The sequence below is a fragment of the Manis javanica genome, chromosome 8 (genome assembly GCF_040802235.1).
Source record: "Manis javanica isolate MJ-LG chromosome 8, MJ_LKY, whole genome shotgun sequence".
Lineage (NCBI taxonomy): Eukaryota > Metazoa > Chordata > Mammalia > Pholidota > Manidae > Manis > Manis javanica.
The window spans coordinates 123,996,503-124,010,742 of record NC_133163.1 but is presented as its reverse complement, the minus strand read 5'-3'; the positions used below and the strand labels follow the sequence as shown (position 1 = coordinate 124,010,742).

The 14,240-nt window shown below is 39.2% G+C and overlaps 1 protein-coding gene across 6 annotated transcripts in view; it reads right to left on the bottom strand.

Moving 5' to 3' along the window:
* The window catches only part of SCAPER (S-phase cyclin A associated protein in the ER), a 539,256-nt gene that overhangs the window by 515,606 nt on the left and 9,410 nt on the right, over positions 1–14,240 (bottom strand). For all 6 annotated transcript variants that reach the window (XM_073212228.1, XM_073212229.1, XM_073212230.1 and 3 more), the window contains exons 2-3: positions 13,709–13,775; positions 6,672–6,789 (exon numbers count right to left, since the gene is read on the bottom strand). In XM_073212228.1, coding sequence (XP_073068329.1) covers positions 6,672–6,789; positions 13,709–13,714 — 124 coding nt within the window. In that variant the 5' untranslated portion in view covers positions 13,715–13,775. The remainder of the gene's footprint in view (positions 1–6,671; positions 6,790–13,708; positions 13,776–14,240) is intronic.

Below are 14,240 nucleotides of genomic sequence, written 5' to 3'. Positions count from 1 at the left end.
AAAAATGTGAGTATATATTATAGCCATAAAACAAGTTGCTACTTTTTTTAAAGAAAGATTTTCCTGTAAGTTGCTAGGTTTTAACATAAAACAATCCTTATGAAAAAGTATGTAGTTAACATTCTTTTGTCATCACTATCATAAACATACAGAAAGTTTTCATTCTCCAGGCTCACAGTTCTATTATTTTGGAATGAGCATATGTGAGGCTTTAAATTGTACTGGCCAATTTTCTGTGTAATTAAATACAATATCAGATTACACACAGATATGTGATTCATTACTGTATTTTCTTTCATGATTTTTGAATAGAAGCAACTTTAATAAAAACACCATCAGATTAATTTATGTTCTGAACAACCTGTGGAAAATGGCAAAATAAAATTTCATAAAATAATTTTTATACCAAGCCAGACCCAGGAAGAAACATAAAATCTGAACAGACCAATTACCAGCAACAAAATTGAATTGGTAATCAAAAAACTACCTAAGAACAAAACCCCTGGACCTGAAGGTTTCACTGATGAATTTTAACAAACATTTAGTGAAGACCTAATACCCATTCTCCTGAAAGTTTTCCAAAAAGTAGAAGTGAAGAGAACACTCCCAAACACATTCTATGAGGCCAACATCACTCTAATACCAAAACCAGAAAAGACATCACAGACCAATATCCCTGATGAACATAGATGCAAAAATACTCAACAAAATATTAGCAAGCCAAATACAAAAATACATCAAAAAGATCATCCATCATGACCAAGTGGGATTCCTCCCAGGGATGCAAGGATGGTACAACATTCAAAAATCCATCAACATCATCCACCACATCAACAAAAAGGACAAAAACCACATGATCATCTCCATAGATGCTGAAAAAGCATTCGAGAAAATTCAACATACATTCATGATAAAAACTCTCGACAAAATGGGCATAGAGGGCAAGTACCTCAACATAATAAAGGCCATATATGATAAACCCACAGCCAACATTATATTTAACAACAAGAAGCTGAAAGCTTTTCCTCTAAGATCGGGAACAAGACAAGGATGCCCACTCTCCCCACTTTAATTCAACATAGTTCTGGAGGTCCTAGCCACAGCAATCAGACAATACAAAGAAATAAAAGGCATCCAGATTGGCAAGGAAGAAGTTAAACTGTCACTGTTTGCAGATGACATGACATTGTACATAAAAAACCCGAGAGAACCCACTCCAAAACTACTAGATCTAATATCTGAATTCAGCAAAGTTGCAGGATACAAAATTAATACACAAACATCTGTTGCATTCCTATACACTAACAATGAACTAGCAGAAAGAGAAATCAGGAAAACATTTCCATTCACAATTGCATCAAAAAGAATAAATACCTAGGAATAAACTAACCAAGGAAGTGAAAGACCTATACTCTGAAAACAACACTCATGAGAGAAATTAAAGATGATACCAATAAACGGAAACACATCCCATCCTCATGGATAGGAAGAATTAATATTGTCAAAATGGCCATCCTGTCTAAAGCAATCCACAGATTCAATGCAATTCCTATCAAAATACCAACAGCATTCTTCAAAAAAATGGAACAAATCATTCTAAAATTCAGAGGGAACCACAAAAGACCCTGAATAGCCAAAGCAATCCTGAGAAGGAAGAATAAATCAGGGGGAATCATGCTCCCTGACTTCAAGCCCTACTACAAAGCCACAGTACTGGCACAAGAACAGACCCATAGACCAGCGGAACAGACTAGAGAGCCCAGATATAAACCTAAGCAAATATGGTAAATTAATATACAATAAAGGAGTTGTGGATATACAATGGCAAAATGACAGCCTCTTCAACAGCTGGTATTGGCAAAACTGGACAGCTACATTCAAGAGAATGAAACTGGATTGTTGTCTAACACCATACACAAAGTAAATTCAAAATGGATCAAAGACCTGAATGTAAGTCATGAAACCATAAAACTCTTAGAAGAAAACAGGCAAAAATCTCTTAAAAATAAACATGAGCAAGTTTTTCCTGAACACATCTCCTCGGGCAAGGGAAACAAAAGCAAAAATGAACACATGGGACTACATCATGCTAAAAGCTTCTGTACAGCAAAGGACACCACCAGCAGAACAACAAGGCATCCTACAGTATGGGAGAATATATTTCTAAATGATATATCTGACCAGGGGTTAACATCCAAAGAACTCACACACCTTAACACCCAAAAAGCAAATAACCTGATTAAAAAATGGGCAGAGGACATGAACAATTCTCCAAAGAAGAAATTCAGATGGCCAACAGGCACATGAAAAGATGTTCCACATCACTAATTATCAGGGAAATGCAAATTAAAACCACAATGAGATATCACCTCACACCAGCTGGGATAGCCAACATCCAAAAGATAAGCAACAACAAATGCTGGTGAGGATGCAGAGAAAGGGGAATCCTCCTACACTGCTGGTGGGAATGTAAGCTAGTTCAACCATTGTGGGAAGCAGTATGGAGGTTCCTTAAAAAACTAGAAATAGAAATACCATTTGACCCAGGAATTCAATTCCTAGGAATTTACCCTAACAATGCAGTTTCCCAGTCTCAAAAAGACAGATGCACCCCTATGTTTATCGCAGCACTATTTACAATAGCTAGGACATGGAAGCAACCTAAGTGTCCATCAGTAGATGAATGGATAAAGAAGAGGTGGTACATATACACAATGGAATACTACTCAGCCATAAGAAGAAAACAAATCCTACCATCTGCAACAACATGGATGAACTAGAGGATATTATGCTCAGTGAAATAAGCCAGGTGGAGAAAGACAAGTACCAAATGATGTCACTCATCTGTGAAGTGTAAGAACAAAGCACAAACTGAAGGAACAAAACAGTAGCAGAGTCAGAGAACCCAAGAATGGACTAACAGTTACCAAAGGGAAAGGAACTAGGGGGTGGGGAGAAGGGAGGGAGAAGTGGAATAGGGGCATTACAATAAGCATACATCATGTAGAGGGGCAGCACCGGGAAGGCAGTATAGCACAAGAAGACAAGTAGTGATTCTATAGCATCTTACTATGCTGATGGAAGTGACTGTAATGGTGTATGTGGTGGGGACTTGATAATGGGGGAATCTAGAAACCACAATGCTGCTCATGTAATTGTATATTAATGATACCAAAATAAACAATAATAATAATTTTTATACTACAAAGCAACAATAAGACATTTTTTGGTGTTTTCTTTTAGCATATAATGTAAGACAAGGTGGTAACTTTTTTTACATTATATTGTTTTCAGATGCACAAGATAGTAATTCAACAATCATATACATTACTAAATGTACACCTTGATAAGTGTAGTTGACATCTGTTAACATAAAGTTTTACATTTTATTGACTATATTTCCTATGCTGTACTTTCATCTGTATGACTAATTTATTTTGTAATTGGATGTTTGCACTTCTTTATCCCCTTCACCTATTTCACCCACCCCTACCTCTGTGTTTATGAGTCTGTTTTCATTTCGCTTATATGTTCATTTGCTTTTTAGATTCCACAAATTAGTGGATATTTGTCTTTCTTTTAATAGGGTATGTGTCTTTCTCTGAATTATTTCACTTCGCCTAACACCCTCTAAGTTCATCTACATTGTTGCAAAGGCAAGATTTCATTTTTTTATGACTAATATTCCATTTTGTATATGTACCACATCTTTATCCATTCATCTACTACTGATGGACACTTAGGTGGTTCCATACTGTGATAAACATAGGCATGCATATATCTTTTCATATTAATAATTTTGTTTTCTTTGAGTAAATTCCCGGAAGTGTAATTACTGGGTCATACGGTATTTCTACTTTCAGTTTTTTTGAGAAACCGCCATACTGCTTTCCACATTTTTAGGTTTTATGTTACTTTTATAGTAAATAATGCCAGTATATATTTTCTATCAAAGAAATGAATAGAAAGATCGTTATGAAAACTGTAGCTAGGAAGAAGCTAAATTTAAAAAGATAAATTTAATTTCCCCCCTCTACTTGATAGTTTTTGTGATTCAATATAACTGCTTTCTAAAAATATCTAGGAAGACTGACAAGGAAAAGCTACTGAGGGAGGACTGGTCCAAGCCAGTATTTTTATATACTATAGGGTTTCTGTAATCAAAACAATGTGGCATGCACACACAAATTAGATAAACAGACTAGTGGAATATAATATAACTACATATGAAAATTCAAATCACTGAAGCAGACAGACTTTATAGTAAGAGATCTGGGGCAACTTGTTACCCATATGGAAAAAAGAAAATTTGACCCGTATCTCACACAATACATAAGAATAAAGTACAAACAAGTCACAGATATAAATGTAAAAAGACTAAAAGTAAAATTGTATATAAAAATATAATGAAATGTAAAAAAGTAAAATGTAAACATAAATAAGAAATAATAAAACTTGGGTGAACTCTTTTATAGCTTGAAACATCTTACTGTGTAGGTATACTCCCAGAGAATAAAAATATGTCAAAAGGAAACAGGAGGCCCAGTATTCCACTTTTAGGAATTTACCCGAAGAAAACAGCATACATGACTGGAAAGGATATATGTACCCTATGTATACTGCCATATTATTTACAACAGCCAAGATATGGAAGCAGCCAAAATGTCCATCAATAGATGAATGAGAAAGAAAATGTGGTACATAAACACAAAGGAATATTATTACACCCTAAAAAAGAAAGAAACTCTGACATTTACAACATAAACCTAGAGGGTATTATGCAAAGTGAAATAAGCCAGGCAGAGAAAGACAAATACCATGGGATTTCAAGTATTTATGGAATGTAAAAAATAAAACAAAATGAACAAAATAAGCAGTAGACTCAGACACTGAGAAGTGACTGGTGGTTACCGTGGGTAAGGGATTAGACTGGGAGATAAAAGGGCACAAAAATTCTCAGTCATAATGTAAGTTGGTCACAGGAATGGTAATACAGCATGGATAATATAGCCAATGATTCTGTAACATTTTTCTATGTTGACAGATAGTAACTGCAGTAGCTGGGGTAAGGATTTAATAATGTGTGTAACTGTTGAAACACTGTGTTATATACTTGAAACCAATGTAAGGTTGTTTATCAGATATACTTCAACTAAAAAAAAAAGGGAAACAGGAGCCAGCTAAATAGGTCTCCCTAGACAAATCTATAACAATTTAGGCATCAAAATAGAGTGACTATCACTCATTAAATAAGAAATGATGAGTGGAGTATAAGAACAAAGGAAAAACTGAAGGAACAAAACAGCAGCAGAATCACTGAACCCAAGAATGGACGAACAGTTACCAAAGGGAAAGGGACTGGGGAGGATGGGTGGGAAGGGAGGGATAAGGGCGGGGAAAAGAAAGAGGGTATTATGATTAGCATGTATAATGTGGGGTGTGGGGGAAAGGGGAGGGCTGTGCAACACAGAGAAGACGAGTAGTGATTCCACAACATCTTACTACGCTGATGGACAGTGACTGTAATGGGGTTTGTGGGGGGACTTGGGGTAGGGGAGAGCCTAGTAAACATAATGTTCTTCATGTAATTGTAGATCAATGATAACAAAAGAAAAAAGAAAAAAGAAAAAAAAGAAATGATGAGTCCGTGCAAATTTTAAAAAATACATATGAACATATACAAAAAAGAAAGGGAAAGGTGTTTCTTACATTACAATGTCAACTAATAAATGTAAAAGGAAAATTCAGTTATTAACAAATCACCATTTGAAACTACCTGAAAAATAATTTAGTCAGCTAACAATTATCAATGGAAGCTGAAATAGTGGGTTGCCTGTTTCTAGAGAAAGAGGTATTTACATAGTCTCAAACTATCACACCACAAATTACTTACTAATTACAAAGGAAAAAATTACAGTAGAGAAACTCTGGAGATACCACTGTAACCACATGATAAAAGCTGACGTCTCTAACAATAAGATGAACCAGCATCACTTGCCTCTTATGATGCACTGAAAAGGACACAACATTAATTTCTACAGAACCCCTCCAAAAAAATGTAACTGAATCTAAGCATAAGACACCATTCAAACCAAATGTGAGGACTACTCTACAAGTTCTCAGAAAATTTCTAAAGTGAGGTCTCCCTGGGCACACTCCAACATCCTGTTTTCTGTACCCCTATCCAATCTTCTAGATCCCAGAATCCAGGCAGTGTTCACACCGCTCCTGGCCATTGAAGTGAAGGGACCAAAGAGAAAAGATATTTTTTCTAGTTCAAATAATAATATGAGAACTAAAGAAATATACTATCTTTTAATCTCTAAATCATTACATTCAATTATACCTAATCACGGTAAATAGTCAATTTTTTTAAAAACCTAGTTTTATTTTTACAAAAATTTAATTTGAAAAAATAAATCTCCTCTAACTTGAAAAAAAATTAATCTGCCAGTCATACTAATATAACAAACCCAATTTCATTCTTATATAAAAAAGTAAAACACCTCTTATGAGACCACAGGTATATTAGATAAGATTTAAAAAGCAATTAAAAATTACTTATTTTACATATATAAATTTGCCAAAGAATTCTGAGTTTTCAGTCTTTCTACTGTTTAGGATTGAATATAACCTAATTTACAACAAAAATGAATTTTTTTAATACACACCATCTTCATCTCTGCTTTCCAGTGGAACACTCCACGCTATCAGGTTCCTTGCTGTGCGACCCTCTTCTGCAACTATTCTCCTTACTTTGTCATGACTGCTGGAGCGCTGGGATGAAGCCTATGTATATAAGGAAAAGAGAATGTCTGCGATACTACTACATTAGGCAACATATAAAACATATTTGGCAGCAAATTCATTATTTCTTACATTTTTCTCAAAAAGGAAACATTTAAAACCAACTTGAGATTGGAAAGACGATTAAACAGAAAAGAAAGTAAATTACAGACCTTTTTTACTTCTAAGACTGAATTTAACAACTGTAAAAATAAGTTATTTCAAGAATAAATACAACCGAAGGTTTGAAGTAGCTTCCCTAAAGAGCACAAACACCACTGTACGCCCACTTCAGTATTGCCTTTTACATATCAAGATCGCCGTGTGGAAAAGAGCAGTTTTTACAAACATGTGTACATAATCCCACTTGAAAGCTGTCACTTAAAATGTTTTAGTGAACCCTATTTTTCTCCCTAGAGATAATACGAAAGTAAATTTCTACTCAGTTGCAAATTTCTACTGTATAATTTTATTTCCATATTATTGGAATCTAAATAATTCCTGTAACTGACATATTTAAATTGCATTTTTTAAAACTCAAACTACTACACACAATGTGTGTATATTTATATATATATATATATATATATATGCATGTGTATGTGCATGTATATAAATAAAATTTCTTGCTTGCTCTAGTCCCATCCAACTGAAATCAGCTCTCCCCTACAGGTTCAACCCCACCAAGACCCTGGGCCAGAGGGAGCCAGGTCCAGTAACATAAAAGAAATGACCTCCCAACTGATGATGACTATATGAAAATAGCCTGTTTTTATAAACCAAGTAGCTGTGAAAGGAAAGGGGCTCAAAAGCATCCCTAAGAGCACAAGGATGCAGCCTCTCTGCCTAACCCTGAACTCTGTGTGAGAAATCTACCTCTTAATGAAGAAAGATCACTACTATGCTCAGTTCAAAATCCCAGGCCAATTAATGGGTGCCTTCATCCTCTCCTCTAGTCATTGCCAGCCTGGGCTTTTAGCATTCTTGGAATCCTTAGGCAACAATGTATTTACTGAGCAATTACTATATGTGAAGCACTGTAAAAGACACTGAGGAAAATACAAAGAAATCTAAGGCATTATACTTGTTCCCAAACAGTTAATAATACAAGTAAATGAACTAAACATGTAAGAGCAAAAAACAGTATGTGAATTAATCAATATGATAGCTCATCTACAATTTGCCCCCCTTTCCCTCAATAAACCATACCTGCTAGAGTTCATGCCCTTGTGTAATCTCCTCCCCTTGAATAAAATGAGGAGGAAATGACACGGCATTAACTTCTGAAACTCCGTCATAAGAAGCTTTGCAGACACTACTGGGTTTCCTGAAAATGCTCTCTCTTGGGATACTCACTCTTGAAACCCACTTGCCATGCCAGGAGAAGCCCGAGGCAGCACGTTCTGGTTGACAGGCCCAGCTGAGCATCTGACAGACAAGCCCCACTTAGCCATCTTGGATGCTCCAGACCAGTTAAGCCTCCATGTCACTGCTGCAATCCCAGCACCCCAGGCACAGCCAGAGAACAACCAGTAAACCCACAGAATCATGGGAGATAACAGGAGCTATGTATGTATGCACACCAAGCCATAATACAGACATCCATATTTCCATCTGTCTTAAAAGAGATAGTAAAAACCATGAATTTATAAAGATGCCTGCAATTTAAACCCTACACCACAAGGTTCATTGTAAGTTTACCCTTTCTGTATTTGTAAATTTCTTTCTCTACCTAAGAAGCCAAGCTCTGGTTATGTAAAATATATTTACTTATTGTTCAATTCTAATATATACATAGTTGCAGAATTGCTAACCCCTGTCTCTGTACGAAACACATTAACAAGAAATAACATTTCTATGCAGGTCCAATCATTAGCTTTACAATATCCAGTTAAAGTACTGGATTTTGTTTTCCAAAATTGTTACAATTAGTTCTTCTCATCCTGGCCCCCTTCAGCTTGGTTACATTATTGATTTGCAGTATGTTACTCTTTCCATTCCATTTCCAACCCATTTTGGGTTACCCTCACTACTGGTAGCTTTTAATTACTTATTTGGGGAGTATGTGAAAAAAAAAAAGCAACACATTAATCCTAAATAAAAGAACTGAATGAGTAGTGTAACTCCAGGGGGAAAGCATGTTCCCAGTACAGGGCAAATAAACCTATGAAACCAAAATCAGTAGAGGGAAAACTAGATGGGGAGAAAGCTTTTATTGCTGTGGGTAAAACTGTAATATTTCCAGAATATCTCACCTGGCTTTAGTGTATACACATATCAACAGGCGTTACTCAGGGATGGAGATATTTCATCCCCATATCAGTGGCTAATTACTTGGGCAACCAAGAGCTTATCTGAACCTGAGAGGTTAAGGAGAGGCCCTTACATGCTTCTGCCAGAGTAGGAGAGAGATGTCCCTGGACTGCAGTTTGTATGGAATAAACGGGCTTTAAACATTATTTCTCCCTTTGACTGATTTCAGTTTAGAGATATTTTGCCCTGGGATTTCCCCTCCCTGGACTTATATCTGGTGGTGGTTGACAGGACTTCTGAACCCATAATCTGTCAAAATGGGTGTGACCTATGGGAGGGCTGTCCCCAGAGATGGTGGGGAGATGCCTGGAACCCCCCTGTGGATGGTGAGGAGGACCCAGTGGATGAAGGAGCAGAGGGTGCAGCTTCACTTGTTATTATGCCCCCAGCTGTGGGGCTGCCAATTTGGGAGCTCCTAATGAGGAACTGGTCTAGGGTAAAGTACCTCCAGTTTGGGGGAAGGGTGGAAACACCAGAAGCTGCCAAATTTATCCTCCATTAGTTGGAAGACAGCTTGGAGACCCTAGCATGGGTGTAGCAGCTAGTACTGCAGGGTCTCTTTTCATTGAGACAGTGGAAAATGTTATACAGGAAAAAGAGAGGATTATCGAGGAAAGGGAGGGACTTAGGCAGGAGAGAGACACTTCAGCATCACTTGGAGGAGCTGGGCAATAACCTATGGGATGCTGTTAAAGAAGAGAGACAGTTACTGAAAAGGCAGGTCATGCTCCTAGAAGACTCCTTAGCACCATCAAGGCGGGAGGCGGCAGGAAAAGCCACGTTGCAGGAGGCCATGGCAGAGGGGGAGGAAAGAGTGGTGCTTTCAGCCCCAGTGATGGAGGAGGAGCCTGGGGGAATAGAGGAGGAGGCGGAGCCATGGGCAGATCTGCTATCAGGGCAACTGCCAGAGGTACCATCCTCTCCTATTTTAAAGACCAGCCAGGCTGTAATTAAGAAAATAAAAATGAAACAACCAGGGGCTACGCAGGGGAAGGAGCCAGCCCTCCCCAGGTTGTGGGCATGTCCACATGTCCATGCTCCGCCCCTATACCCAGGATGAGCTGGTGGACATGAGTGTCCGGTATAGGCAGAAGCCATCGGAATCTCTGCCTACATGGCTTTTACATCTCTGGGATATGGGGGTGGAAAACACTGTTACGTCGGGTACTGAGATGAGCAGAATGGCTTTCCTGACAACTCACCCTTCCCTCTGGCAATGGTTGCAAAATGCCCATCATGCCTGAGGGAATCATACACTCCTGGAATGGCTGGCGGCTGCCATCAGGATACTTTGGCCTCATCAGGGTGATTTACCCTATTTACCCAGTAGTTAGAAAATGTATGTAGAGCTCCAACAGGTACTGAAGAATTTGGGTATAAAAAATATCATCTATAATATGGACCCCCCGAGCCCCAGTGAAGATGTGTTCACTGTAGGAATGAGAAATCTGGTGCTGCATACAGCTCTAACATCTCTCTTTTGGTCCCTAGTGACTACACTTGGCCCCCACCTAGGGCAACCCATAAGTGAGGCTGCTCATACTTTAGGAGACCTGGGGGAGGTTGAAACAATAGGAGATGGAAGGAAGTACAGGCTACGACTGAAAGGAGAGGTGCAAAAGGCCCCGTGAAGGTCTCGAGGACCCAGATGTGGGTTGATCTGATAAAGGCCGGGATAGTGAAAGAAAGACTAGATAGGCAGCCCAATAGAATCTTGTTAGAACTGTGGCACCAATTAAATCCAGAGCAGAAGTTCCAGCCGCTGAGGTCCAGGACACAGAAACCAGAGTCAAGGCCTCATGCCTGGCCTGTGTCCCTACAAAACTTCCTGGGAGACAGTACTCAGGATATGCCTGAGTCCTCACTCCCAGAAGAGGATAATGGGACATCATGGTTGGACTGGAGGGGGCAGTCAAGGTCCCCAAGCTGGGGGACATGGTGGGGACCAGAGGCTACATGTAGAATGAGCAATTCATTGGTCTGCTGTGAATGTACAACGTGTCCTGGCATGGGTGGACACAAACGCTGAGTGTTCTCTGATTCATGGCAGACCTGAGTGTTTTCCCGGAACCCAGCAGTGATAGATGGCTACGGGGGTAAGGCAGTTAGAGGGAATAATGCCCAAATCTCACTGAGATAGGTAGTTTACCCCCAAAGAAGTATACCATGTACATTTCTCCCATCCCTCAATGTATTCTGGGGGTAGATATCCTGCAGGACCTGGCAGTTCTGAGGTTACATGTGGCAAAGGCAGTTCTAAGGAGGCATGCTAAGCACCCACCTGTAGCAGGTGACAAATACTAAGCAGAATAAATTACCTGCGGGGCACAAGGAAATTGGAAAAACTCTGCAAGAGCTGGAGAGGGTGAGCATCATAAAGCCCACTCAGAGTCCTTTTAATTCCCCAGTGTGGCCAGTGAGAAAGCCAGACGGCTCCTGGCATATGACCGTGGACTATAGGGAACTGAATAAAGTCACACCCCCTTTGCATGCTGTTGTCCGCTCTGTAGCAGACATTCTGGACACCCTCAGCCATGAACTGGGAACGTATCATTATGTAGTAGACCTTGCTATTGCTTTCTTCTCTACTGACATAGCACAGGAAAGCCAAGAACAGTTTGCCTTCACGTGGGAAGGCCGGCAGTGGACATTCACTGTCCTTCCACAGGGATGTCTCCACAGCCCCACCATCTGTCACAGACTTGTAGCCCAGTATAAGGCCACATGGAAGAAACCGCAAATGGTGTGCTTTTATCACTACATTGACGATATCATGCTCACATCTGATTCTCCTTCAGATTTAGAAGGGGCAGTTCCTAGACTGTTGCAACATCTACAGGAAAAAGGATGGGCTGTGAACAGCACCAACTTTCAGGTACCTGGTTTGTCTGTGAAATTCTTGAGGGTTGTCTGGTCAGATAAAACTAAAGCTGTTCCTGAAGCAGTCATACACAAGGTCCAGGCTTTCCCCACCCCTACCACTATGGCAGTATTACAAGAGTTTTTAGGTCTTTTGGGCTACTGGGGAGTGTTTATCCTGCACTTGGCACAAATTCTGAAGCCCTTATATGGTTGATACGACGGGGCATCAGGTAGGACTGGAATGAGACATGTGCAGCTGCTTTTAGTGCTGCCAAGCAGGCAGTATAGGCCATACAGGCATTGAATGAAATGGACTCATCAAGACCCTGTGAGCTAGATGCTCATGTAACCAAAGATGGTTATGGATGGAGTCTTTGGCAGCGGCTTCAACAGACATACTAACCTGCTGGGTTCTGGTCACAACTATGGACAGGAGCAGAGGTCTGTTACACCTTGACAGAGAAGCAACTGGCTGCTGTGTACCACACCTTCCTGGCTATGGAGCCCATCACCAGAACAGCTCTGACCAAGGTAATAACCACCTCTCCCATCATGGAGTAGGTGCAAGACTGGACCCAAAGGCCACAGAGTGGTATGGCACAGACACCTACACTGTCCAAATGGGGCACATACTTACAGCAGCACAGCACCCTCTCTACTAGGCCCTTAAGTGGAGAACTCCAACACGTATTGCAGCCAGTGACCTATACCAGTGGAAAGCAGGAAGAACTTGCTTTTGAGCCATTCATAGGCGAGAGTCCTTATCAAGAGGGAAAAGCCCCTATTCCTGAAGATGTTTGGTATACAGACGGTTGCAGTCTTTAAGATGTAAAAGAAATGAGTCTGGCAAGTGTGGAGCGGGTAGGGATGAGATAGGAAAAGAGAACATGTGTAGATATACTCCTTACACCCAGAAAATGGGACTGGCTCCTATCCTGGGCCGTACACTTTCAAAGATTCTATCAAATACCAAAATAATAAAATATCAAAAATATCAAAACCTAAAAATAATCAGTAACTAACTGAACAAACAGGAATTAAGAAAGAGGTATTCACAAACTGATCTATGACCCCCAAGATCAAACAATGAAGGGAGGAGACAAATGACAGCCTCTGTGCTGGAAACCAGAATAAAAGCATCTAACTTTGTTTAAGAATGGCTACCCCAAATATTCTAAAGGAGGTGTGTGAGCAGGCTGGGTTCCCCCATAAACTGCTGTATCTCATCCTCCTGGGTTTGAGTGGGATAGTTTAAGAAGATACTTAGAACTACCTGAAAATCTTGAGTTAGAAAAGTAAGGTATATGGGAAGGGAAACTGTCTACCCAGGCTCTCTGGGGGAGTTTCACCATATCAGTCCCCAGATTCAGAGACTGTCTGGGCCCCGCTTCCACCCTAATCACTTCCTGTAAGAGCTGACTGGGCCCCAGGTACGAAAGCAGGTCAGGCTGGCTGGCATGGATTAATTTATCACTTTTTAAGATTAAGGCATAAAAGAAGCTGGCTTCCATTTGTATTCTTGCTCTAGGTCCCACAAATGTTAAGAGTGAGTCTGGGGCTTTCAGGCTTAATAGTACATTCACAGTTGTTCACTTTATTACTATGCTTTACATCAAATATATTTCATAAAGTATCTTGTATGTAACAATTATTACATCAAAAAAGATAACAGAAAAATATATGAAAGGGAGGAAAGAGGAAGGCCAAAGCAACTAAGGTTAGTATTTATGGTACCTTGATCACTTACCATCATTCTTTAATTCTCTTCTATGCCAAGAATCTTATTTACCATATAAATGGGGTATGCATGACTCCTACAATAAAAAAATGTATATATTATTAACCATAATATTGTCAGAAAATTATATTTATTCATAAAAAGATACAAGTCTCATAGCTCCAAGTTTGTCATTAAAAAAATTAAATCATTTACTTATATTGCCTGTTTAAATATAATACAGCATGTTTAAAATACTCCATGATGAACAATACCTCAATGCTCCCCCCAAAAAAATTCTTTTTAATTAAATGGAAAAGAAAGTGTTAAATACATGAATGGTCCACAATATCCCAACTCAGGGGTTTCAAACTGTTCACTATCATCTATACACATGCACACATACACCATACTTTATATACCAACTCAGGTCATACACATTTAACTGAAACAAAAGTTTTATGAAGTTAACATTTATCCCTACTGTGTGAGATGGGCTCTGATATTTCCTTCACTATTTCATTTTTTAAAGGCTGCTTTCACTGAACTGAGTTATGACCCA